Source organism: Tupaia chinensis, unplaced genomic scaffold, assembly GCF_000334495.1.
Source record: "Tupaia chinensis unplaced genomic scaffold, TupChi_1.0 Scaffold000395_1, whole genome shotgun sequence".
Lineage (NCBI taxonomy): Eukaryota > Metazoa > Chordata > Mammalia > Scandentia > Tupaiidae > Tupaia > Tupaia belangeri.
This window is the reverse complement of record NW_006159897.1, coordinates 2119527-2144409: the sequence shown is the minus strand read 5'-3', so window position 1 is coordinate 2144409 and position 24883 is coordinate 2119527. Positions and strand designations below refer to the sequence as shown.

The following is a 24883-nucleotide window of genomic DNA, read 5'->3' as shown; positions in this document are numbered from 1 at the left end:
TGACTGAATACACATTCTTCTCAGTGGGATATGGAACATTCTCCAGGATAAACCACACAAAGGACACAAAAGAAATCTTAATAAATTTAAGAAGACTAAAATCATACCAAGTACTGTTTTTGTTGTTGTTAAAGTTTATTTCTTTTGGGACCAGCAGGTAGTGTGGTAATTAGGGTCCTGGACTCCTATGTGGCTGACCATGGTTCAAATCCCAAACCTGGTGGTTTGCTTTCTCACTTTCCCTTACTCCCTCTCTCTGGTCAAATTTAAAAATAAAATAAGTAATAACAAATAAAAATTTTTCAATGTTTATTTCTTTCATAGGAGTGATATATATACACACACAGATAGACACACACACATATACATAGAGAGAGAGAGTGAGAGAGAAGCATCTTCACCAGGGCCTATGCCTTGACACCCCCCATCCACAGCCTTCCTAGCTGGTGAGGGTTGCAGGCTCATGTGCCTGTTATGTACACATCAACCAGGGAATCAAATCCTCAATAGGCCAAATGACTCTTGCATCACTGAGCAGTATATAGCCACTGCACCACCTAAACAGCCCGCAAGTATTTTCTCTGATCACAGTGGAATGAAACTGGAAATCAACAGCAGAAGAAAATGAAAAAGGTTACAGATATATGGACAGTAAACTGTACTCATAAATAACCAATGGGTCAGAAGAAATCACAAGAGAATTTAGACTATCTTTAGGCAAATGAAAATGAAAACACAATGAAGCAAAACTTTTATGGGCTGTAACAAAATCAATACTAACAGGGAAGTTTATGTGATAAATAACTACATTAAGAAAAAAGAAAGAGGGACCAGCAGATGGTATAATGGTTATGTCTCTGGACTCCCACATAGTTGACTATGGTCTGAGTCCCAGGGATTGTGGTGTGGCCATTCCCCCCAAAGAGTGATCTCTTGCTTTCTGTCTCTCTGTCTCTCCGGTGAGTGCATGTGCCCCATAGCAAAAACCTCTCTTTAAAAACAAAAAAGATCTTAAATCAACAACATAACTTTACATGTCAAGGAACTAGAAAAAGATGTACAAACTAAGCCCAAAGTTAACAGAAGTCAGGAATAATACAGATTATAGAATAAATAAGTAGAGAGAATCCATAAAACTAAGAATTAGTTTCTTCAGATCAACAAAATTGACAAACCCTTAGCTAGACTGAAAAGAGAGAATACTTGAGTAACTAAAATCAGAAAAAAAAGAGGAGTTGGACGGTGATGCCTCGGTGAATATGTGATGCTCTGCAAAGCAGATCCATGTGGCAAAGAGACCAGCTCATGTCTGGAGACTTCCTTGAGTACTTTGGGGGGGTGTGTGCCCATGATCCAGGCTGGCTGAGCTGGGGAATGGATTGAGTTTTCAGGACTCTGTTGGGAGTGCTGTTCTGTTTCTCTCTCTGTCTCTGTCTTTCTCACTCATAGAATAAACTTAAAAAAATATGAAAGAGGAGACATTACAATTGATGCCTCAGAAATTTAAAAATAGCATTGTAAAAGACCTCTAGGAATAATTATATATCAACGAATTGGATAACCTCCAAAAATAGATTCCTAAAAATATAGACCTAACCAAGATTGAATCTCAATAAAAAATTTGAACAGACTTATAACTAATAAGACAATTGAATTAATATTCAAAAACTTCCCAACAACAGAAAAACCAGGACCAGATGATTTCACTAGAAAATTCTAAACATTGAAAGAATAATTAACATCAGTCCTACTGAAACTCTTTTAAAGACATTACGAGGAGAGAACACTTCCAAATTCATTTTAGGAGACCAGCATTACTCTAATATCAAAGATAAACAAAGATAGTGGTCTCCTTTCCCACAGTTTTGCTTTCTACGATTTCAGTCACCTGGTCAATCATGGTCTGATATTTTAGGAGAGAGAGTAACCACGTCACATAACTTTTATTACAGTATATCACTAAAATTACATTTTATTATTAGTGATTGTTTTTAATCTTTTACTTGCCTAATTTATAAATTAATTAGTTTCCAAGTTAAACATTAACATAGGTATGTATGTATTGGAAAAAACCATAACAAATATACGGTTGTAATGTCTGTGGATTTGACGACCACTGGAGGCCTTATCACAAACCCCCGGTAGATAAGGGGGGACTACTGCATTAGTATAGGAAAAAGTTACAGATCAATATCTCTGACGAATTCTGATGCAAAAATCCTCAACACAATAAAAGGAAACCAAATTTGACAGCACATTAATGAGATTACACACCCATGACCAAATGAGATAGAGCCTTGGAATACAAGGACTTTCAGCCTACTAAAGTCAATCACCACATTAACAAAATGAAAGACAAAAAATATTTGACAAATTCATCACCCTTTCATGATGAAAACACTCAACAAACTATAGATACAAGTGAAATACCTCAGCATAATAAAGACTTTCTAGAAAAAGTCAGTAACTTTGGGACCAGCAGTTGGCATAATGGCTGTCGCTGGACTCCCATGTAGTCAATCACGGTTTGAGTCCTGGACCTGGTGGCTTAAACTCATGCCGGGCGTGTGTGCATGTGTGTCCAAGATCCCTAGAGGAGAATGGAGAAGGGATTGTAACATGGCCCTCCCCCCTGGGGGGTGATTTTTCGCAGTCTTTCTGTTGAACACACACGCCCTGTAGGAAAAACCTCTCAAAGAAAAAAAAAAAAATGTCAGTAACTTTAGACTCAGTGGTGAATGTCTGAAAGTGCTCCCTCTAAGAGCAGGAGCATGGTATGGTTGCCTGCTCTTATACTTCTATTCAACATGGTATTGGAAGTCTTATCCAGAGCAATTTAGGGGAAAAAAAGGAAAAGCAAGGCATTCAAATAGGAAAGAAAGAAGTAAAATGATCTGTTTGTAGATGACCTAATCTTATATGTAGAAAACTCTAAAAAGATTTCACACCAGAAATATCTGTTAGAACCAGTAAGCAAATTGGTTTATTGATTTCAGTATATAAAATCAATACACAAAAATCAGTTGTGTTTCTGTATACTAATAATGAACAATTAGCAAAAGAAAGACAGCAATTCCATTTATAACAACACCAAAAATAATAAAATACTTGTATGTAAACTTAACCAAGGAGGTGAGAGAGAGAGTGAATTGCTGAGAACTACAGAACATTACTGAAAGAATTAAAGAAGACAAATAGAAAGACATCCAGTTTTACTGATCGGGAGACTTAATATTGTTAATAATTTTATTACCCAAAACAATCTAGAGGTTCAATGTAATCTCAATAAAATTCCAAATAATTTTTTTTTTTTAATAGAAGTAGAGGAATCTGTCTTTCTCTGTCTGGCGAGCACATGCACCCTATAGCAAAAAAAAAAAAACCCTGTCCAGAAAAAGAAAAAGAAAAGAAAGAAGTAGAAGAACCTATCCTAAAATTCATACAGATTCTTTTTTTTTGGAGAGTTTTTTTTGTTATAGGGTGTGTGCATTCACCAGAAAGACAGAGAGAAACAGAGAGACACAAAGTGAGAAATCACCCCCCAGGGGATATGGCCATGCCGCAATCCCTTCTCCTCTCAGGATCTTGGGCATGCACGCACAAGCGCCTGGCGTGAGTTTAAACCACTGGGTCTGGGACTCGAACCGCAGTCGGCTACATGGAAGTCCAGCGACATAGCCATTATGCTAACTGCTGGTCTCAAATTCATATAGGATCTTAAGAGACCCAGAATTGCCTAAACAATTGTGAGAAAAAATAAAACTGGAGGCCTCATATTTCTTGATTTCAAAACAAAGTACAAAGCTACAATAATCAAGACAATATAGTCCTGGCTTAATACATATACAAAGATCAGTGTAACCCAATAGAGAATACAGAAATATTTGCACACCCATGTTCATTGCAGCATTTTTACATCAACCATAGCCCAATTGTCCATCAACAGATGAATAGATAAAACAATGTGATACATGTATATATGTGTTGGCATATCATTTAGCCATAAAAATGAAGAATTTCCTGTCAACAGAGCCTTGAGAACATTATGCAAAGTCCTATTTTTAAGCATCCAGTTAAAGATACTGAAAGGCATTAGAAAATACAAACAGCTATTATTCATTTTGGAGCATCCACAGCTAAAACATCCAACAACCTGCTTACCTGGTATAGAAGCAAGAATTTGACCCATTACTCACAAGGTCACCCTAACTCTTATTTTCCAGCGGTCCTGCTTAGTCTTCAACTTCTCAATAATAGAAAAAAAATCCATTTAGCTTTTAATGAACTGGTTAGATTTTGTTTGTTCATTCATTTAGCCATCAAACATGTAATGTGAGCTTTAAACTTTATTATAAATAAAAAGCTCAGAAGTTGATCTATATTAATAACATCAGCGATGGTAACCATTAGCAATTATTAGTAATGCAGTACCAGACTCAAAGTACTTGGTATAACTTATACCTGTCAACTGTTTTAAGTTCCATCTTGGTTTTCTTCTACAAAATTTATACTAAGTACCCTTTAACCTCTTTTATTATTAAGCAGCAAAAATACGGAAAAAAATTGCTGTGGTATTACTGAAGGGTAGAGCTTATGTTTCACTAGTAGTTTATATGATATGTTATTCTGGCAATATGCTCGAGTGGAGATGGCGTAAGTGTGTACTCATTTTTTTTTAAGATTTATTTATTTATTTTTATTTGTTATTTTTTAATTTGACCAGAGAGAGAGGAAGGGAAAGTGAGAAAGCAAGCTGCCAGGTCCAGGCCATGTGGGAGTCCAGCACCCTTAACTGCCACACCACCTGCTGACCACAACTATGTACTAGTTTCTAAAGATTAAGGATAAAGGATTGATTATGTTAACAGATCACTTGTATTTTCAGGCGTTATTTAGAGACACACTTTGATTTTTTAAAGTTTATTTACATAGTTCTTTCATTAGAGAGAGAGGCAACCCCAACAGGGTCTTCATGTTCCAGTTCACCCCAGCTTCAGCAGGCCTGGATCACATGTCTACCTGGTGTACTCAGAAAAGTCCCAGGATGCAAACCCATGTCTTCCTCGATTCTCCATCAAGTTTACAGTTTTTGAAGTGTCAGTGGCTGGGATCGCCAGATGGCGTAGTGGTTATATCACTGAACTTCCACATGGCCAACTGTGGTTAGAGTCCCAGACCCTGAGGCTTGAAACTCATGCCAGGCTCGTGTGCATGCGTGCCAAAATCCCAAGAGGAGAATGGAGGAGACAGGATTGAGGCATGGCCATCCCCCCGGGGGATGATTTTTCACTTTCTGTCTGTCCCTCTGGCAAGAATATCCGTCACAAAAATCTCTCCAGGGAAAAAAAAATAAAATCAACGGCATTTCAGGTCTTCCAAAAACAGTATGGCAGTATGTGCATGTCCTTAGCACAGTCTAGGCAACATAATAGTTTCCACCGTAGAATATTTTCAGATGCTTGAATAATCAAATCTTTAATTGAAAAAAATATACAGATATATATGGTCCTCTCACACTACCAAGACAGTACCATCTGGTCTGATGATTTATTTTTACCTTCAACTTTTCCATATACAACGATCTTTCTCTTTCTCCCTCCTCATTAATAATTTAAATGTATTTTTTTCTTTTTTTTAGAGAATAACTTTATTTAACCTACCTTCCTTCCTTCCTTCCTTCCTTCCTTCCTTCCTTCCTTCCTTCCTCCTTCCTTCCTTCCTTTCTTCCTCCCTTCCTCCTCTTTCTTCCTTCCTTCCTTCCCTCTTTCCTTCCTTCCTTCCTTCTTCCTTCCTCCCTCCTTTTCCTTCCTTCCTTTCTTTCCTTTCTTTCCTTCCTATCTTTCCTTCCTTTCTTTCTTTCCTTTCTTCCCTTCCCTTCCCTTCCCTTCCCTTCCCTTCCCTTCCCTTCCCTTCCCTTCCCTTCCCTTCCCTTCCCTTCCCTTCCCTTCCCTTCCCTTCCCTTCCCTTCCCTTCCCTTCCCTTCCCTTCCCTTCCCTTCCCTTCCCTTTCCTTTCTCTCTCTCTCTCTTTCTTTCTTTCTTATTTGACCAGAGAGGGACAGAATGAGAATGAGAGCAAGAAAGTGAGTAAGCAAGCTGGCAGTTCCAGGACTCAAACCATGGTTAGCCATGTGGGAGTCCTGCACCCTTAAACCCCACACCATCTGCAGGCCCCAGAATTTAAACTTATTTCTAATCTAAAAGAATTTATTGGTTTGTCTATGACACTAAGATTGAGAATGCAATTTATAGTTCTTCACTTTGATTCAGAGAGTTATAAAAAATCATATACTTTTTAGGTAACTGAATGTGAGATATTTCTGTCACTTTTGGTGAAATTTCTGGATGCAGATAAGCCACAGTGGCTACGAGCTGTTGCAGTGGAATCAATACACAGACTCTGTGTACAGCCTCAGCTATTAAGGTAAAATCTAAGCAATAAGAGTTTAAATATTTATTCCCAAATATTAGTGATTTCTAAACAAATAGTATATTATGTGAATATGGAGTGGCAGGGCTAAGTGTGTGAAAAAGAGCTGGGAGGTATGCAAAATATGTGATTGTTACCCATCTGATTTTGAGTTAAAATAGCCTAGATAATTTTTTAAGGTGTTTGTCATAGGGTGCATGCACTTACCAGAGAGAGAGACAGTAAGAAGGAAAGTGAGAAATCACCCTCAAGGGAGATGGTCATGCTGCAATCCCTTCTCCTCTCAGGATTTTGAGTACATGCACACATGTGCCCAGCATGATTTTCAGGCTGCAAGGTCCCATAATTGAACTGCCTTAGGCCACGTGGGAGTCCAGTGCGTTAACCACCATGCCACCTGCTGGCCCCCAAAGTAATTGCTTTTAGAACCTTGACCTTACTCAGAGACTTTTTCCTAAATTAGTTAAGCACTCAGGTCTGTGAGGTTTTGAGAATTTTGAGTAGTGTTGGAACTATTAAAGGACTGTCATTTATTGTATAATTTTTTTTAATTTTTAATACTTTCAGATGTTTTTACCAGAAACATTTAAAATGATTTTGCAGGTCGTTTTGTCAGTCCTATGATATGAAGCAGCACTCCACCAAGGTTTTCCGTGACATCGTGAATGCACTGGGTTCTTTCATCCAGTCCTTGTTTCTTGTGCCTCCTACTGGAAATCCTGCTGCAGCCAACCAAGCTGGTAAGGCATATCATATTTTGTTTTTTCTGTTCTGCCATAATTCACAATATTTACTATCCTGATAGGGTATTTGATAGACATTCTGTGACTAGAGAAATTTGAGTTACCTAAATATATTGTTAGTAAAGATTTATTGAGTCTTGAGTCATTGGTAAAGTCATAAAGTATTTTTAAATTAATTTATTTATTTTTCATTTCATTTTCTTTTATACATTCAATGACATTATTATTTGCCTTACAAAATGGATATTTCAACAGATGAACATCTCTCCCCAACACAGTTGACAAAAACCACAAAACATCCTCAACAGACAATACCAGACCTCCCTGTGACATCAATACTTTGCCTCCCTATTTTTCTTCTAAATGTCCTTCCTCAGACCCTCTTCTTGCACACATACTATATCTGCTATTTACATTTATATACTGTGTTTCTATATCCTTTAGTGAATTAGTTTCAGTCATAGAGTGCGGACACTCGGTATATATTAAGCGGGAACATACAATGTCTCTCCTTCATAGCCAGGCTTGCTTCACTCAGCAGTAAGTCTTCTATATTCACCCACTTCCTGTCAAAAGCCAGGGTTTTGTTGTTTTTTAGAGCTGAATAATATTCCATTGAGTATATTTGCCACAGTTTTTCTATCCATTCATCTGTTCATGGGCATTTGAGTTGTTTCCATTACTTAGCAATTGTGAATAGTGCCGCAATAAACATCAATGTGCAAGCACTTTTCCGATTAAGCATTCTTCTGTCCTTTGGGTAGATACCAAGGAGTGGGATTGCTGGATCATATGGCAGTTCTATTTGTAGATTTTTGAGGAATCTCCAAATTGTTCTCCACAATGGCTGGACCAATTTACATTCCCACCAGCAGTATAAGAAAGTCCCCCTTTCACCACACCCCTGCCAACACTTATCATTTTTTGTTATTTTAATCTTAAACATTCTGACTGGGGGTAGGTGGTACCTCCTTGTTTTGATCTGCATTTCCCTTACAATGAGGGATGTTCAGCATTTTTACATATTCCTTTTAGCTATTCATATATCATCTTTAGAGAGTGGTTTTTTTCAACTCATTCTCCTATCTTTTAATAGGATTGACTATCTTTTTTCAGAACAGTTGCTTGAGTTCCTTGTGAATTCTGGTTATCAGTCCCTTAGTTGACGCATAGTTTACAAAAATATTTTCCCAATCTGTGGGCTGTCTATTCACACTAATTATTGTGTCTTTTGCCATGCTGAAACTTCTTAGTCTGATGTAATCCCACGTGTCTGTTTTGGGGGTTATCAACTGTGCGTTGTGGGTCTTATTTTTTCCATGCAAAAATGCATCATGATTTTTCCAATGACCCAGTATACTTAAAAAATAATTTGATCTTACTGAGACAACTCTGTTTATTTTTTTTTCCCCCCAGAATAGGCTCTCTCCTCTGTTACCCTTTCATTTTCACTAATCATGTAGGAAGAAAAGTGTAGATGCGAATCTTCACTGACTGCCTCTCTTTAAAGAGTTGAGATGGCTGCTACCTAGGAGTTCTGTCAGTATCTCTGGCAACAAAGAGATTGAACCATGGTTTTAGTTTGTTTCATAATTGATATAGGGGTCTTCAGAAAGTTTATGAAAAAAATGAGCATTATGAAATAAAAGCACATTGATTTCAAAATTGTTTTGTACCAAAATTAATTTACACTTTAATTCCATTTTTCACAGACTTTTTAAATCCCCTTGTATATGGCTTGTTGTTTCCCTTTATCATCCTTCTCTTTCATTTGTACTATTTGGTCAATAACCTTTTATTCTTTTTTCCACTTTTGATAAAAAGTGATCTTTTAAAAAAGTACTAAAAATTTGTCAGCATTTTTATATCCTCAGTACTTTTTTATAAAAAAGAATGACATTTGGGAATAAAAGGGAGACTTTTCTAATAGACAAGATAGGATCAATACATTTTATTTATTTGTGCAATATCTGTTTTGTTAACAGAAAAAAAAAATTTTGGAGAGGTTTTTGCTATTGAGTGCATGCACTTGCCAGAAAGACAGAGAGAGACAGAGAGACAGAAAGTGAGAAATCACCCCCCAGGGGGATGGCCACGCCACTATTCCTTCTCCTCCATTCTCCTCTTGGGATCTTGGGCACGCATGCACACGTGCCTGACATGAGTTTAAGCCACCGGGTCCGGGACTCGAACCACAGTCGACTACATGGGAGTCCAGCAACATAGCCATTATGCCAACTGCTGGTCCTGACAGAAAAAAAATTTTTTTAAATTGATCAGCTTTTTAAATATCATTGATTTTTAATTAAGTAGTGAACAGTTATCTTTACATTTGCTCCCCTTACCTAATAGGAAACAATAATTCTGGTGGCCCCGTCTCAGCACCAGCCAACTCAGCTATGGTGGGGATTGGTGGAGGTGTTACTTTGCTGCCAGCCTTTGAATATAGAGGAACTTGGATACCTATTCTGACCATAACGGTTCAAGGCAGTGCGAAAGCTACTTAGTAAGTATCAATGGCTTTATTTTTATAAGGAATGACATTGTTGAGGAATGATTTCAATCCTAAAATACTCTACGCTGTATTTTAAATTTTATACCTAGTGATTCTAATGCATTTTAGAGCTCATTCTTTTTGTCTTATTTTGAAAATTTTAGCTGACAAGATTTTGTTGTTTGTTGTAGACTGTTAGTATTTAAAACAAAATGTGTGTTTGTGTCTTTTTTTATTTTTTAACCTAAAGATCTGTTCAGCTGTCTTATACAGCTTTTTGGTGTAAGTATATGGCTTTGTTTCAGATCTTTTGTTCTAATTTCTCTGTAATTTCAGTCTAGAGATGTTGGACAAAGTTGAGCCCCCAACAATACCAGAAGGTTATGCCATGTCTGTAGCATTCCATTGTTTGCTAGACCTTGTTCGTGGAATCACGAGTATGATTGAAGGAGAGTTAGGAGAGGCCGAAACAGAATGTCAGGCTACTACTGAAGGTACCTCTTCTCCAACACAGTCATCAACTCAGCAGGATTTACAGTCAACATCAGACCCTATGGACAAGGAAACAGGTATAATATTATAATTCTGTGGTTTTTAATTCCCATTTGAAGTCATTTGAAATGCATGGAGAATTTATAAAAATAGTATAATAGTTTCAATATATCCTTTACTCTTATTTCCCAGTTGTTAACACTGTATTTACCTAACTCTCTGTGTCTATACTGGTCACTGTATATATTTCCTGAACTAATTAAGAATAAATCCATTAACATTTAATACTTCTGTGTATATAGAAGTCTCCTACATACTATAGTACAATCACCATCAGAAATTTAGCATCAATCTAGTATTATTACTTAATCCCATACTTTATTTAAACTTTGCTAGTTGTGGGGCTGGCAGGTGGTATGGTGGTTAAGGGCTCTGGACTCCCACATGGCCCACCATGATTCGAGGCTTGGACCTGGTGGCTTGGTTTCTCATTTTCTTGCTTTCTTGCTCTCTCTCTGTCCCTCTCTGGCCAAATTAAAATAAATAAATAAAATTAAAAAAATAAATTTTGCCTATTGCTTCAGTAATGTCCTTTATGATCCAGAGTCACATGTCAAATTCTGTTGCTGTGTCTATACTTCCTTTTAATCTGGATGGTTTCTTATTTTTTCCTTATTTTATGACTTTGACACTTTTGAAGAGTAGAGGCCAATCAGGTTGAATTTCTCTTCTGTCTCTTCATAATCACATTAAATTTGTTCATTTTTAGCAGGCTTGGCAGACTTGCTGTGCTGTATTTAGTATGTCCACACATTAGGGAGCATACAATATCAATTTGTCTTTTTATTAAAAAATGTTCACTTTTATCATTTACTGTAATGTTGGCCTTGTTTCTTCAGAATAAGGTTATTATCTTTTTGTGCAGAAATACTTTGAGACCTCTATGATAAAATAGTGTTTTCCTTTCTCCCATACTTTTCTTCCTTTCTATTATGTATTTATTTTATTTTTTGCTATATGATGTGTGCACTCACAAGAGAGAGAGAGAGAGAGAGAGAGTGAGGGAATGTGAGAAATCGTTGCCTGAGGGGATGACCATGTCACAATCCCTTCTCTGTTCTCTCTTAGGGTTTTAGGTATGCACACACACACACACACACACACACACACACAAAACCCTAGCATGATTTTTCAAGTAACTTTGTCTAGGACTTGAACCATGCAGCCAGCCTTGTGGGATACAGCACTTTAACCTCCACACCATCTGCTGGCTCCCATTCATTTCTTTATATTAGCTTGAATACATGGATTCCTATACTTAAAGGGTTACAGTCTAAAACTGTCATTATTTGACATTCAGATTTTCCCCAACATAGCCACTGAGATACCTTTCAGGCTTTCCTTTGTGTCCTTTTTTCGCATGTCTCATGATTTTTTGACATTCTCTGAGGTCTTCCTTACCATTTTATACAACATGGTGGAAGTTTAACTTGGATGTTTATTGCTTAGTTTAGGTACCATTTTTCCAAACAACCCTCGTTTCTTTTAGTAGAGAACAGCATTGAAATGTAACACATCGGCATTAGGTCTTGCTACTGGATAGAAAATACACACACACACACACCTGTGCACATCTACCTACTGTTTAAAAATACTTGTCTGTCTCGGTGTTTAAATCTATGACATCACACCACTTTCTCTCATTCTGGTTCAATATCACAAGGTTTATTTTTTTATTATTTTTTTCTTTTTTTGGTGAGGTTTTTTTTTGCTATAGGGCGCGTGCACTCACCAGACAGACAGAGAGAGACAGAGAGACAGAAAGCAAGAAATCACTCCCCAGTGGGGATGGCCACGCCTCAATCCCCTCTCCTCCATTCTCCTCTTGGGATTTTGGGCACGCATGCACACGTGCCCGGTGTGAGATTAAGCCACTGGGTCCGGGACTCGAACCGCAGTTGACTACGTGGGAGCCCAGAGACATAGCCATTATGCTAACTGCTGGTCCCTCACAAGGTTTATTTTTAATTATACATATTTCTAGTTTTCCTCTCTAACTCTAAGGAACTTGATTTCGTTTGTTTCAGTGTATTTCTTATTTGCTTGATTCCCAATGTATGTAACCACTCTGCTGACTGATCCAGTGTGTTATACTGTTACTCCACTCTTCACTTCCAGCTGCTCACACAGGTTGAAAGTTTGGCCTCATGACAGGAAGGAAATAGGAACAGATATTATATACATATTTTTACAAGATGCCAATCAGTTAATGTGTATACAGAATTTTTATTTTTTTGAGAGAGATTTTTGCTAGAGGGCGTGTGGACTCACAGGCGAGACAGAGAGACACAGAGAAAGGAAGCGAGAAATCATACCCCAATGGGGATAGTCATTCCACAGTCCCTTTCCTCCATCTCCTCTCAGGATTTTGGGCACACATGCACACATGCCAAGCATGAGTTTTAAGCCACCTGGTTCAGGACTTGAACCGCAGCCAGCCATGTGGGAGTCTAGTGATGCCACAGTCATGCCACCTGCTGATAGATACATATTTTTTAAAAAATTTGTGAGAGGGCAGGTATACTCCAGAGAGCGAGACAGAGAGTAAAAGAAAAGGAGAAAGTACCTCCCAGTAATGCATGGTCACGCTGCAATCTCTTCTCCATTTCTCCCCACTTTCATGATTTTGGGCTTCTATGCACATGCACTCAGCATGTTTTTCAAGCCACCAGGGCCAGGATTCAAACCATGCAGTCAGTCATGTGGGATCAGACAGCCTTAACAATGAGGCCACAGGGCTGGTTTAGCATAGATTTATTATCTTAATTTAAGTTTTGCTATAGGTGCACTCATCAGAGACAGAGAGAGAGAAAAAGAAATCACCCCACCCCCCAGGGGGGATGTCCATACTATAGTTCCTTCTCCTCCATTCTTCTTTTAGGATTTTGGGCATACATGCACACATGCCTGGTATGATGTTCAGGCTTCTGGGTCTGGGACTTGAACCTTATAGCTGGCTATGTGGGATCCAGCCACCTTAACCTCCATTCCATCTTCTGGTCACCTTCACAGATATTTTAAAACAACTTAAGACTTCTTGAAGTCTGAAACTATAGTATGATTTCTAATTTTCATTTATTCAGGTATATTTTAGAAACCAGACCTTTAGTATTTAATAATTGAGTTGTTGATGGAATATTTGACATATTGTCAAATGGCCAAAGCTTCTTTAGAATTTGACATATTGAGGGACCAACAGATGGCATAATGGTTATATAGCTGGATTCCCATGTAGTCAACGACGATTTGAATGCCAGACCCGGTGGCTTAAACTCATGCTCAGCGTGTGTGTGTTCATGTGCCCACAATTTTGAGAAGAGAATGGAAAAGAAGAGATAGTAGCTTGGCCATCACTCTGTGAGGTGATTTCTCACTTTCTGTCTCTCTGTGTCTCTCTGGCAAGTGCGTGCATCCTATAGCAAAAATCTTTCTCTAAAGGAAAAGAAAAGAATTTGACATATTGGTAAATGTTCTGATGCCTGTAATTAAGTATTGCATGCATTTTTTCCTTTAAGTTAGTAGAGCTGTTTGGGAAGAAATGGTGAATGCCTGCTGGTGTGGTCTTCTTGCTGCACTCTCACTCCTTCTCGATGCCAGGTATTACACCTTTGTACGTTTCATATTGCATTGTGGCAGTTAAAAAAAAAAAGTCACAAACACTAGAATGGTTTACTTTAATTTGTCTTAAGAATTATCTCCTTTTTTTTTTGTATGTGTAAAATATTCTTTATCTGCCTCCTCCATCCTATCTTTGCCTTCCTCTACCATGAGAATTGTTGTCATAATGTTTTAATGAAAAGGAACCTAAAATTACAGAATGCCTTTCAATTTAAAACTTTTACAGTGAGAGTGATTATATTAAATTTTCTTTATATTGTAAGTTAAGTCTTTGAATTCTTGATCATTTTCTTCAATAATAAGTGTACATGTATTGTACGTTGCTTTTACTCAGTTCAGATTTTCAGGTATGATGTTAATCGGTTAAAATTCTTAAGTATAATGATTTGACAATATTTTTGTATAGACTTTCTAAATACCTTATTCCATGTTATGTTTTACAGTGTTTTTAAAAATAAGTCAATCAGATTAAATAAAATACCTGTCTCTTCAGCACAGATGAGGCTGCCACTGAGAATATCTTAAAAGCCGAATTGACTATGGCTGCTCTTTGTGGAAGACTGGGTCTTGTAACTTCAAGAGATGCCTTTATAACTGCAATATGCAAAGGTTCCCTGCCTCCCCATTATGCTCTTACAGTGTTGAATACCACCACTGCAGCTACACTTTCCAACAAATGTAAGACTTAAGCTTATTCAAAGTTCTTTGCATCTAGCTGGTTAACATGGTGTAGAGAAAAGATTACAGAACTTCTTAGTTCAAGCCTCTCCTGTTCCACTCATTGCCTCTGTGATCTTGAGAACATTAATATCCTCGTGCTTCAATTTCTTCCATCTTTTTAAAACAGTAGGAGTAGGGGAAATAATAAATACTTTATATTCTTTTTTTTTTTTTGGGGGGGGAGAGTTTTGCTATAGGGCACATGCACTTGCCAGAGAAACAGAAAGTGAGAAATCATCCCCGCAGGGAGGATGGCCACACCACAGTTCATTTTCCTCCATTATTCTCTCAGGATTTTGGGCATGCATGCACATGACCCCAGCCAGTGTTTTAAGCTACCAGGTCTGGGACTCAAACCATGGTCAACCACGTGGGAGTCCAGTGACATAACCATTATGCCATCTGTAGGTCCCAATAATACCAATTTTAAAGAATAATTACAAAAATAAAATGAGAATTCTGGGGCCAGCCAGTGGTGTAGTGGTTAAGGCAGCTGGAACCCACATGGTCAACTACATGGTTCTAGTCCCAGACCTAGCAGCTTGAAAAACATACTGGATGCATGTATGTGCATGGCCAAGATCCCAAAAGAAGGGAGAACTGGAGGAGAAGGGGTTGTGGCATGCCCATCCCCCACAGGAAGAGTACTTACTTCCCTCTGCCTCTTTCTCTATGTCTCCTGCGAGCACTAACAAGATTTCCCCCCTCTAGCAAAATTGTTTGAAAAAGGGGGCAATAAATCTGAAACTCCTTTGTAAACTATGTTATTTAAATATTCTCTTTTTTCTTTATATGTTTTTGAAATAGTTTCTTTTTCTTTAACGAAAGAGTAGAGCAGTAATGTTTGTAATTGTTTTGATTAAGGTGACATGCAAAAATTTATATTCTTGTTCAATAATTTGAAACCACTGAAGTTTGTTACATGTAATATAAATGCACTTCAATGTGACATTCAGTTTTCAAACTAAAAATATCTTTAACTAGAGAAGTATATGGGGAATACATATTTAAAATACTTGTGCTAATTCTGTTTTGCTTAAGAAGAAATCTACCAAAGGTTTATACTTTCAACAAGTTATATAGAAAATGTCTTTACTTAATACTTGCTTGACGGTGTTTATACCTCTTGCGTTTCGAAAATGCATGTAGATAATATAGCTATTACTGATAATTGTTATACTTAAGCTTTTATTTAATTCAATTAATATTTTTTAATGGAACATTACTTCAAGTGCATAATTTAAAAGTATATTTTAATTATTTAGGCTTTCTTTTGTGTTTTAGCATATTCCATTCAGGGCCAAAGTGTTATGATGATAAGTCCATCGAGTGAATCTCACCAGCAAGTTGTAGCAGTGGGTCAACCTCTAGCAGTCCAGCCTCAAGGGACAGTAATGGTAACACACTTGCTCTTTTCTTGGTTACCAATCACCTTTCAGTAAAATCTGCTGGACCCTTTCTTTGTATGTGTCAAAATTTATCATTATCCTTTTTTTTTTTAACCTGGATGATCTCATTAGATGAAACTAATTAACTATGTAGTTGAAATTACTGTAACCAATATGATAACAAGTTTTTAAAATTATATATATTTATAATGTAGATATTACAAGTTTTTAATCAAATAAATTTATTCCTTACAAAACCATCCAAACCCATTTTCTTACTATTTTGGGGTTTTATTAAAAATTTTTTTTTGAATACATTAATGCTATTTTACAAGCTTTTAATTTTAAAGGATATCTAATAGTTCTTGCAAATATATCCTTTTTCAATATAGCTAACTTCCAAAAATATCCAGTGTATGAGGACTTTACTTAATCTGGCACACTGTCATGGGGCTGTTCTTGGGACATCGTGGCAGCTTGTCTTGGCAACACTTCAGGTATGTTGAGTATCTTTTCAAGGTAGCGTTGTTTTCATGTGCATTTGCTAACAGTTGAGTTAAGCAATGTTTGTTGATGCTTTGGGAAAGTCCAAAGAATAGATAGTATGAAGAAGGAAGTTGCAAAGGGAAAGAAGATGTGGCTTATCGTGTAGAAAGTGATGGAATGCTTCTCCTATGGCCTATGTTCTATTGCCTAGGCTTGGTATAAATTTTTATATAAATTTTAATTATTGATTTTTATTTTAGTTATTGGAAACTTAATTACTGATTGTAATTTTAGTAATTTTTATAGTTTTATAAATCACTTATTTATGTTTTTTTTTTTTTTTTAAACAGCATCTCGTATGGATTCTGGGACTAAAGCCTAGTAGTGGAGGTGCCTTGAAACCTGGGAGAGCCGTAGAAGGACCCAGTACAGTAAGCTCTAATCCTGCATACCCAGTTAGTGCTTACCAAATGACGGAGGTTATATTTGATCTTATTCCTTTCTTAGGTTCTAACGACAGCAGTGATGACGGATTTACCAGTCATTTCCAATATACTTTCAAGATTGTTTGAAAGCTCACAGTAAGAGTTAGTTTTTAAAATTGATATAAACGTTATTATTAGCTATGCATTTTAGATCAAAATGTCTTATTTCTTGATTTTCATTTTAGGTATCTTGATGATGTATCATTGCATCATTTAATAAATGCACTTTGCTCCTTATCTCTAGAAGCGATGGATATGGCCTATGGAAATAATAAGGTATGATATTCTATCTTTCTGTTTTAAGTATGGTACATTATTTAGTTATATAAGGTGTATATCCGTTATGATCTCAGTGTTTTACAAGGATGACTAATACTCAACTTTTATGCTAATCATAGTCTGTTGGGTTTTTATCATTTGTGGTTATGGTTTGGCTTGAGATATTATCTAAATATGTAATCTAATTTTAAATTGTGTCCATTTCTCTTGTATACTAAATATCTTTTAAAATATTTTTATGAAGAATAATATAACACAATTTTCATAGATAGGTTTTATTAAAAATTCATGATAATACTTGTAATTATAATTTATGTTTGGGCTAAGACAAATTTAAGGAATATAAGTCTCAGTTTCTTATGCCTTCATTAGGATGAAAAATAAGGAGCTAATCATTTCTTTCTGAAGATAATGATTCCCTTTACCTTGAAAATTAAGAATTTTCTTTGTTCGTTGATTAAATGAATAGAATAGTACATTTGAATACTGGCTTTCGAAAACATTTCTTTCAATACTCAAAATACCCTTTTTATTATACTTGGAGACTGAAGGAAAATTTGGATTTATTTATACCTCAGGAATAGTTATTTAAAAGAAAATATTTTCTATATTTTATAATGAATAACTACTCCAACCATTAATATGATTAAAAAGCTGTAAGTTGTCTAACATGGTTAAAACTGTTGTCTTCCTAGTCCTCAATTATAAATCTGTGTACTGTGATTTTGTCATCTTGACTCATGTAACTCATTTAAAGATTAGCAAAGAAGATACTATTAAAGCAGAGTTTTACATATTACAGTACATAGCTAGATAATTATGTAAATGTACAGGTGTTTGAAAGTATGTTATATATTCCAAATCAAGGTAAGGGTGATAGAAAACAAAGTGAAGAAATAAATTTCTTCTTTCTTTTCTTCTTTTCCTTATCCTTCTCCTCCTCTTCCTCCTCCTCCTTCTCTTTCTCCTCTTTCTTCTCCATTTTAAAAATTAAAAAACAAATCAGTAGAGATAGTAACTTACCTGAATATGTAGCTATGAAGTGGTAGATTCATAGGCCTAGACCATTCAAACTTCACAGAATCGGTCTTAACCAGTATACCTTTTTGTCTCTAGAATCACAATTTTTTTTTTTTTTTTTGAGAGGGAAATCTTTATTGCTTTCTGTATAAAAATGTCCATCCAGTGGAGGTCAAAGGGGTTGAGGGCAGATACTTATACAGGAACACCAAAGTGGTTGGCCCCAGCAACCTTTGACTGTTTCCCATGCAGCCTTGCTCAGAGTCCCAGGTGATCCACAGGTACAGCCTGAACAGTGAGAGGGGTCAGAGGCGGAAGGCTCAGCAGGAGAGCAGAGGAGGATCAGTGGAGGTCACGAGAAGGCCAGAATCCAGGGTCAGGCTGTCTGCCTTTTGTTTCTTTATGAGGGGATCCCTGGCTTTAGGGACACTGGAGTTGCTGGATGGAGGGGCAGCTGAAGGAGGTGACAAGACACCAGATGCCACCTTCTTGGAACCTTTCTTGGGTGACTCAGCTGGAAGGGGGATGCCAGAGTCTTCATAAACCTTGTGTTTCATAGTGGCCTTTATCTGAACCACTGTCTGTTCCTTGATGACACACCTGATGTGACTTAGCTCGTCCCCAAATCGCTTCACAGCAGCCCTCAGCATCTCTATCTTTGTCTCCCTCCACTTTGCACCTGCGGGGGGAGAATCCACCACTGGATGCAGCTGCATCATCAACTCCCTGAGCTTGGTGAGGTGGCGCCAGCCGTGGAGAGGATCTTAGAATCACAAATTTCTCTACCACCAAAATGTTTAGGGTATTTACAACATTGGCACGCGTAGAAGTCAACCTGACCGTATTTGTCCATGTCCTTGATTTACTGACTTTCTGGGAAAGAAGATACTGTCACGCATTTCCATATTAGGTTTTTATTAGTACTGTAAAAATTTTAAAATATAGAATAATAAATGTTTTTCTTAAAAATTATGAAATTCTCATCTACTTTTTGTTTTCAGTTGGCCTGCCTTTTTTTCTAATACTGTGTCTCTGTATGCAATACCACAGCCACTCCTTTGAAAACACTCCTGGGGTTTCTCAGTTAAATTAGTATTTAAGCATGTTTTACCATTTCTATGAATATCGGAATAGAATAGAAATATTAACAGAATGGAAATATTGCCCTTTGATATTTTTTGTTTGTTTGTTTGTTTGCTATAGAGTACATGTGCTCACTGGAGAGAGACAGAGAGAGAGAGAAAGAGAAAAATCATTCTCCAGGGAGCATGACCATGTTGTAGTCCCTTCACCTCCATTCTCCTCTTGGGATTTATGGGCATGCACACATACGTACCTGGCATGTTTTTCAAGCCACTGGATTCAGGACTTGAACCGTGCAGTCGACCATGTGAGATCCAGGTGCCTTAACGTCCATACCATCTGCTGACCTTCCCTTGATCTTTTCTGAAGTTCTTCCTATGACACATGGACCAACTACTGTAATTTAGCTATAGTGTTGTACTCTGATTCCCTTTCTGGTTATTGATATGCCAGTGCCTATAGAGAACTATTTTGCCTTCTGTCTCTTCTACTCTTGTATTAGCTGAAACTGACAGCCCTGAGCATTGCCATATTCTTGACTTCACATTTCTTTAACCTGCTCTCTGTTGCCGTTTTGTTTGTTTTTTTCATACTTTCTGGCATTCACATGTAAAGCCTGAACAGTTTAAGGCTTTATTAATAAAAATGCTTCTTTCCTTCTTATCAGAAGACTAGTCATTCTGAGCACTAGCAGGTGGCATGATGGTTAGGGACACTGGACACCCACATGGCCAACTGCAGTTTGAATCCTGGACCTGGTAGCTTGCTTTCTCACTTTCCCTTTTTCTCTCTCTCTGGTCAAATTTAAAAAATAATAATACCAAAAAATTAAATAAATAAATGATTCTTTAAAAAAAAAAAAAAGGAAGATGACTAGTCACTCTGTGTGTCTAATACAATTTTTTTTAGATTTTCTACTTTTTCCTATTAAAACATTCCCCTCTAGGCGCTAGCAGATGATGTGGTGGATAAAGCATTGGACTTCCACATGGCCAACCATGGCTTGAGTTCCCCCTAGAGGCTTGAAAATCACACTGGATCATTGTATGTGCATGCCCAAAATCCCAAGAGGAGAATGGAGGAGAAAGGATTGTACCATGGCCATCTCCCCTGGGGGATGATTTCTCACTTTCCTTCTTTCTCTCTCCAGGGAGTTCACACGCCCTATAGCATAAAACAACAAACAAAATTTAAAAAAAAAATGTTACCCTCTTATCCAAATTTTCCAAGCAGGAATTATTCTGCATACTTAAGAGTGGCAGACCTAGTCTGCTCTGCCTAGCGGCTGCGGCACCATTGTACACAGTCACACTGAGCCAGCACCTGGACCTGTTGTCAGGCTCCTCCTCAGCTGAGCTCCCTTCTTCTTGCCGCTTCCCAGCCATGGACCCCCGCAAAGTGAGCGAGCTCCAGGCCTTCATGAAAATGTGTAAACAGGATCCGAGCATTCTGCACACCGAGGAGATGCACCTCCTGAGAGAGTGGGTGGGGAGAATGGGGGGTAAAGTACCACCAGCTACTCAGAAAGCCACATCTGAAGAGCATATCAAGGAAGAAAAAAACAGATAGTAAGAAGGTGGAGGAAAACATAAAAATAGAGGAACCATCAAGTGAGGAAAGTGATCTAGAAATTGACAATGAAGGTGTGACTGAACCAGACACTGATGCCCCTCAAGAAATGGGAGATGAAAATATAGAGATAACTGAGATGATGGATCAGGCAAATGATAAGAAAGTAGCTGCCATCGGAGCCCTAAATGATGGTCAACTACAGAAAGCCATTGACTTGTTTATAGAGACCATCAAGCTGAACCCATGCTTGGCTATTCTGTATGCCAAGAGAGCCAGTGTCTTCATCAAATTACAGAAGCTAAATGCTGCCATTCAAGACTGTAAAGAGCCATTGAAAATAAATCCTGATTCAGCTCAACCTTACAAGTGGGAGGGAAAGTTCACAGATTTCTGGGCCATTGGGAAGAAGCAGCACATGATCTTGCCCTTGCTTGTAAACTGGATTATGATGAAGATGCTAGTGCCATGTTAAATGAAGTGCCCAGAAAATTGCAGAACATCAAAGAAAGTATGAGCGAAAATGTGAAGAGAGAAGAAAAAGAATAGAGTTAAGGCTGGAGAAGAGCAAGAGAGAACCCAAAGGAAGAAGCCAGAGGACAATCTGGAGCTCAGTTTGGCTCTTTTCCAGTGGCTTTCCTGGGGAATGCCTGGTAATTTTCCTGGAGGAAGGCCTGGAATGGGAGGGAGTATGCCTGGAATGGCAGGAATGATGCCTGGGCTCAATGAAATTTTTAGTGATCCAGAGGTTTGCAGCCATGCAGGATCCTGAAGTTATGGCAGCCTTCCAGGATGTGACCCAGAATCCAGCAAGTATGTCAAAATCTCAGAGCAACCCAAAGGTTATGAATCTCATCAGTAAATTGTCAGCCAAGTTTGGAGGTCAAGCATAATGTCCTTCTGACAAAGTAAAGCCCTTGCTGAAGGATAAGCAACCTAGGTCACCTAATGGGTGTCGCAGTAATACAAACCTGTCGACGGAAAAAAATAACCAACTGTAAACTTAATAATTAATAATTAATGCGGTTTATTTCCAAGCCAACTGTGAGTGACCTAGGCCGGAGAAGAGGCATACGTGCTTTTTCTCGGGGTGATCATGTAGAGGTTCTTTTTATTTGCTTTTGAGATTGACAGACAACATTTAGTGAAAAGATTTCCCATTGGTCTGGCCCAAAAAGGCGGGACATGTGGGGGCGGGCTTGTAGGTTATAGGTGGGTTCCACAGTTTCTAGGTTGGTGATTGGAAAGAAAGATCTGTGTCTTGGGAAGAGATTAGTTAAAGAAAGGCTTAATCTACATCTCAAGGAAAAGGGAAGTTCTGTGTCTTGGGAAGGGATAAGCAAAAGAATATGCTGTAATAGGTTGAAATATACATCTCAAAGATACTATGCCAGGAACAGGAGGTAGGAAGAATCCTGTTAATAGAAAATAAATGGTCTGTTAATGTTTGTGGGCATGACTTCCCCAGTCCCCTTTTGAAAAGACTTTGGAAAAATAGGAAAAGTAGTCAGACTTCTGTCCACAAACCAGTGTACCTCTGACCTTCTCATCAAGAAAGCTGGGGTGCTTTGAAGATAATCCCTACCCCTAATGTAGCTGAAGCATTTTACAGTGGTTTGCCGTTCGGGTATTCATTCAGATAATGTTTTCCCAATAGGAATTACAAACTTTAAACACTTTTTAAACCTTAAAAATAGTTTAAAGAAATTAAAAGAGTGTGTTAATTCCTTCATTTTTTTCTTTGCTAATCATTTTGGGGCTTTCCTCTGAATTATTGGGCAAGGAATATACTTAAATATGGAAGATTTATTACTCTAGTTTGAGTTAAATAAAGTTTTGTTAGTAGGAGGCAAATGTAACTCATAAATAGATAAAGTTTGAGTTAAAAAAAATGAGTGGCAGAAAGTTTTGTCTCATGATCGTTGTGTTTTTTTTTATAGTTACAGTTGACTTTATGCAAAGTAATCATATTTTCATTGTAGTAATGCTCTTTGGAGTATCCAGAGCTTTATTTACAACCAAAGTACTCAACATTCTCCTTATAATATTAAAAATGCAATGCTTTCTCCCTAGGAGCCATCTCTTTTTGCTGTTGCCAAATTGTTAGAAACTGGTCTAGTTAATATGCACCGAATAGAAATTTTATGGAGACCGCTAACTGGCCATCTACTTGAGGTAAGCTCTATTTCTTAAATATTAATTTTTTTGTTTCTACAGACATGTATATTTAACTAACAATTATTGATAACCATTTCAAAAAATATCATTAACGTTTTTCCCCCTCCCTGGCCCTGTAGTCAAATCTGTGTATTTTATCGATGACTAAAGTTTTGTAGTCATTTTACTTTTCATTGCCAGATGGCATGTGCACTCATTGACAAGAGACACAGCAAGAAAGAAAGCACTCCCCAATAGGGTGTAGTACACCACAATCATTTTCCTCCATTTCTCCTCATCAGGATTTTAGGCATGCACCCACGTGTTTGTTGTGTTTCTCTAGCTGCTGGGGCTTGGATTTGAACCTGGTCAACCATTTGAGATCCAGTTTCCTATGCATAGTACTTAATCACTGCACTCCTGGGTTGGCCCTGCCTAATTTGTTTTGTTGAAGAGTAATTTGTTTGGGACCAGCCATTGGCATAATGCCTATGTCACTGGATTCCCATGTAGTTAACCGCAGTTCGAGTCCTGGACCCAGTGGCTTAAACTCATGCTGGGTGTGTGTGCGTGCATGTCCAAGATCCCGAGAGGAAAATGGAGGAGAAGGGATTGCGGTGTGGCCATCCCCATCAGAGGGTGATTTCTCGCTTTCTGTCTCTGTCTCTTTCTTTCTGGTAAGCACACGTGCCCTATAGCAAAAACTTCTCAAAAAAAAAAAAAGAATAATTTGTTTCTATTGGCTGAAAATGAGTGAAATTTTACAGTGAGAAATACGGACCCAGCCATGATAGAGTCAGCTGTAGGGCACTACTATACAAAGTTGGGACCTATGGGGCCTGGGTTCAATTCCCAGACTATCTTAAACAGGCTGGGTGCTGTGACAGCACCTGGCTAACTGGGAGGCTGGGGCAGGAAAATAGTGACATGGTAACATCCTGTCAAAAATGTCTTTTTCCGTGTCTCTCCCTGTACTCCTTCATGAAAAAATAAATAAATGAAACAGAGATCAGCTGTTAGCTTGATTCCCTTTTCTTCTATTAAACAGTCTCTTTGATCCATCTCAGTTTTAGTTTGTTTTAAAACTTCAAGATGATTGGAAGTAAGAGCTTGTAGTAAATACTTTGCATTTACAGCTTTTCTATGAAGGGAAAACCTTGTTTGGTATCACTAATTATATTGGGTCATCAGGAAAGTCATGATGCATTTTTGCATAGAGACAAATACATCATGACTTTCTTGACCACCTAATAAATACTGCAGGAGGATTTTATCTGGGTTTATATTCTCTTATATTCATATTGAAGTGATTATAAATCATTAGCTGCTGCTTCATGCTTCTTTCAGTATTAGTATTAATGTGCATTTTAGGTTTAGGATCTGTGATGGTTTTGTCTTATTTTAGAAACTTGAAAAAGGTATTATTCATAGTAAGAAAAACAGACATACATGAGCCTTTTTGTTCTCTTTATTGGGATTATTTTTATCAATGACTAAAGGGTGGATTCAGATTTCTCCATTGTTGGACAGTCACGTGAAATGACAGTAAGCTTTTGAAATTTTATCACAGGATGTGGTTATAAGGGTAATGTTAATTAAGAATCTTAGTATCTACTTAATTCTTTTATTTACTCTGATGACATATCATCTACTTTTATGGACTTCTTTCTTTTCTGTGACTTGCTCTAGTTTCATCTTTTTTCTTCTGTCTCTCTCTTGCTTCCTTTTGCCCTTATTCAGAAGGTAAGCCTACTTACATCTTAGATGTGATTTTTCTTTGAATCTTTGTAAAATATTTGATAGAATTTTAAAAATGTGATCAAGACAGAAAATGTGTGTTTTAATCTTTCTGTTCTCAAAT

The 24883-nt window shown here is 37.5% G+C and overlaps 1 protein-coding gene and 2 pseudogenes across 3 annotated transcripts in view; 2 read left to right on the top strand and 1 right to left on the bottom strand.

Moving 5' to 3' along the window:
* Window positions 1-24883, top strand: part of MON2 (MON2 regulator of endosome-to-Golgi trafficking) — a 114287-nt gene that overhangs the window by 39418 nt on the left and 49986 nt on the right. For all 3 annotated transcript variants that reach the window (XM_006154143.3, XM_006154141.3, XM_014590037.2), the window contains 12 exons: window positions 6298-6422; window positions 7032-7168; window positions 9524-9677; window positions 10002-10234; window positions 13733-13814; window positions 14329-14513; window positions 15840-15952; window positions 16336-16440; window positions 16780-16860; window positions 16937-17010; window positions 17100-17190; window positions 22939-23040. In XM_006154143.3, coding sequence (XP_006154205.1) covers window positions 6298-6422; window positions 7032-7168; window positions 9524-9677; window positions 10002-10234; window positions 13733-13814; window positions 14329-14513; window positions 15840-15952; window positions 16336-16440; window positions 16780-16860; window positions 16937-17010; window positions 17100-17190; window positions 22939-23040 — 1482 coding nt within the window. The remainder of the gene's footprint in view (window positions 1-6297; window positions 6423-7031; window positions 7169-9523; window positions 9678-10001; window positions 10235-13732; window positions 13815-14328; window positions 14514-15839; window positions 15953-16335; window positions 16441-16779; window positions 16861-16936; window positions 17011-17099; window positions 17191-22938; window positions 23041-24883) is intronic.
* LOC102494797 (chromatin complexes subunit BAP18 pseudogene) lies at window positions 18212-19066 on the bottom strand (annotated as a pseudogene).
* On the top strand, window positions 20545-21804 carry LOC102490633 (hsc70-interacting protein pseudogene; annotated as a pseudogene).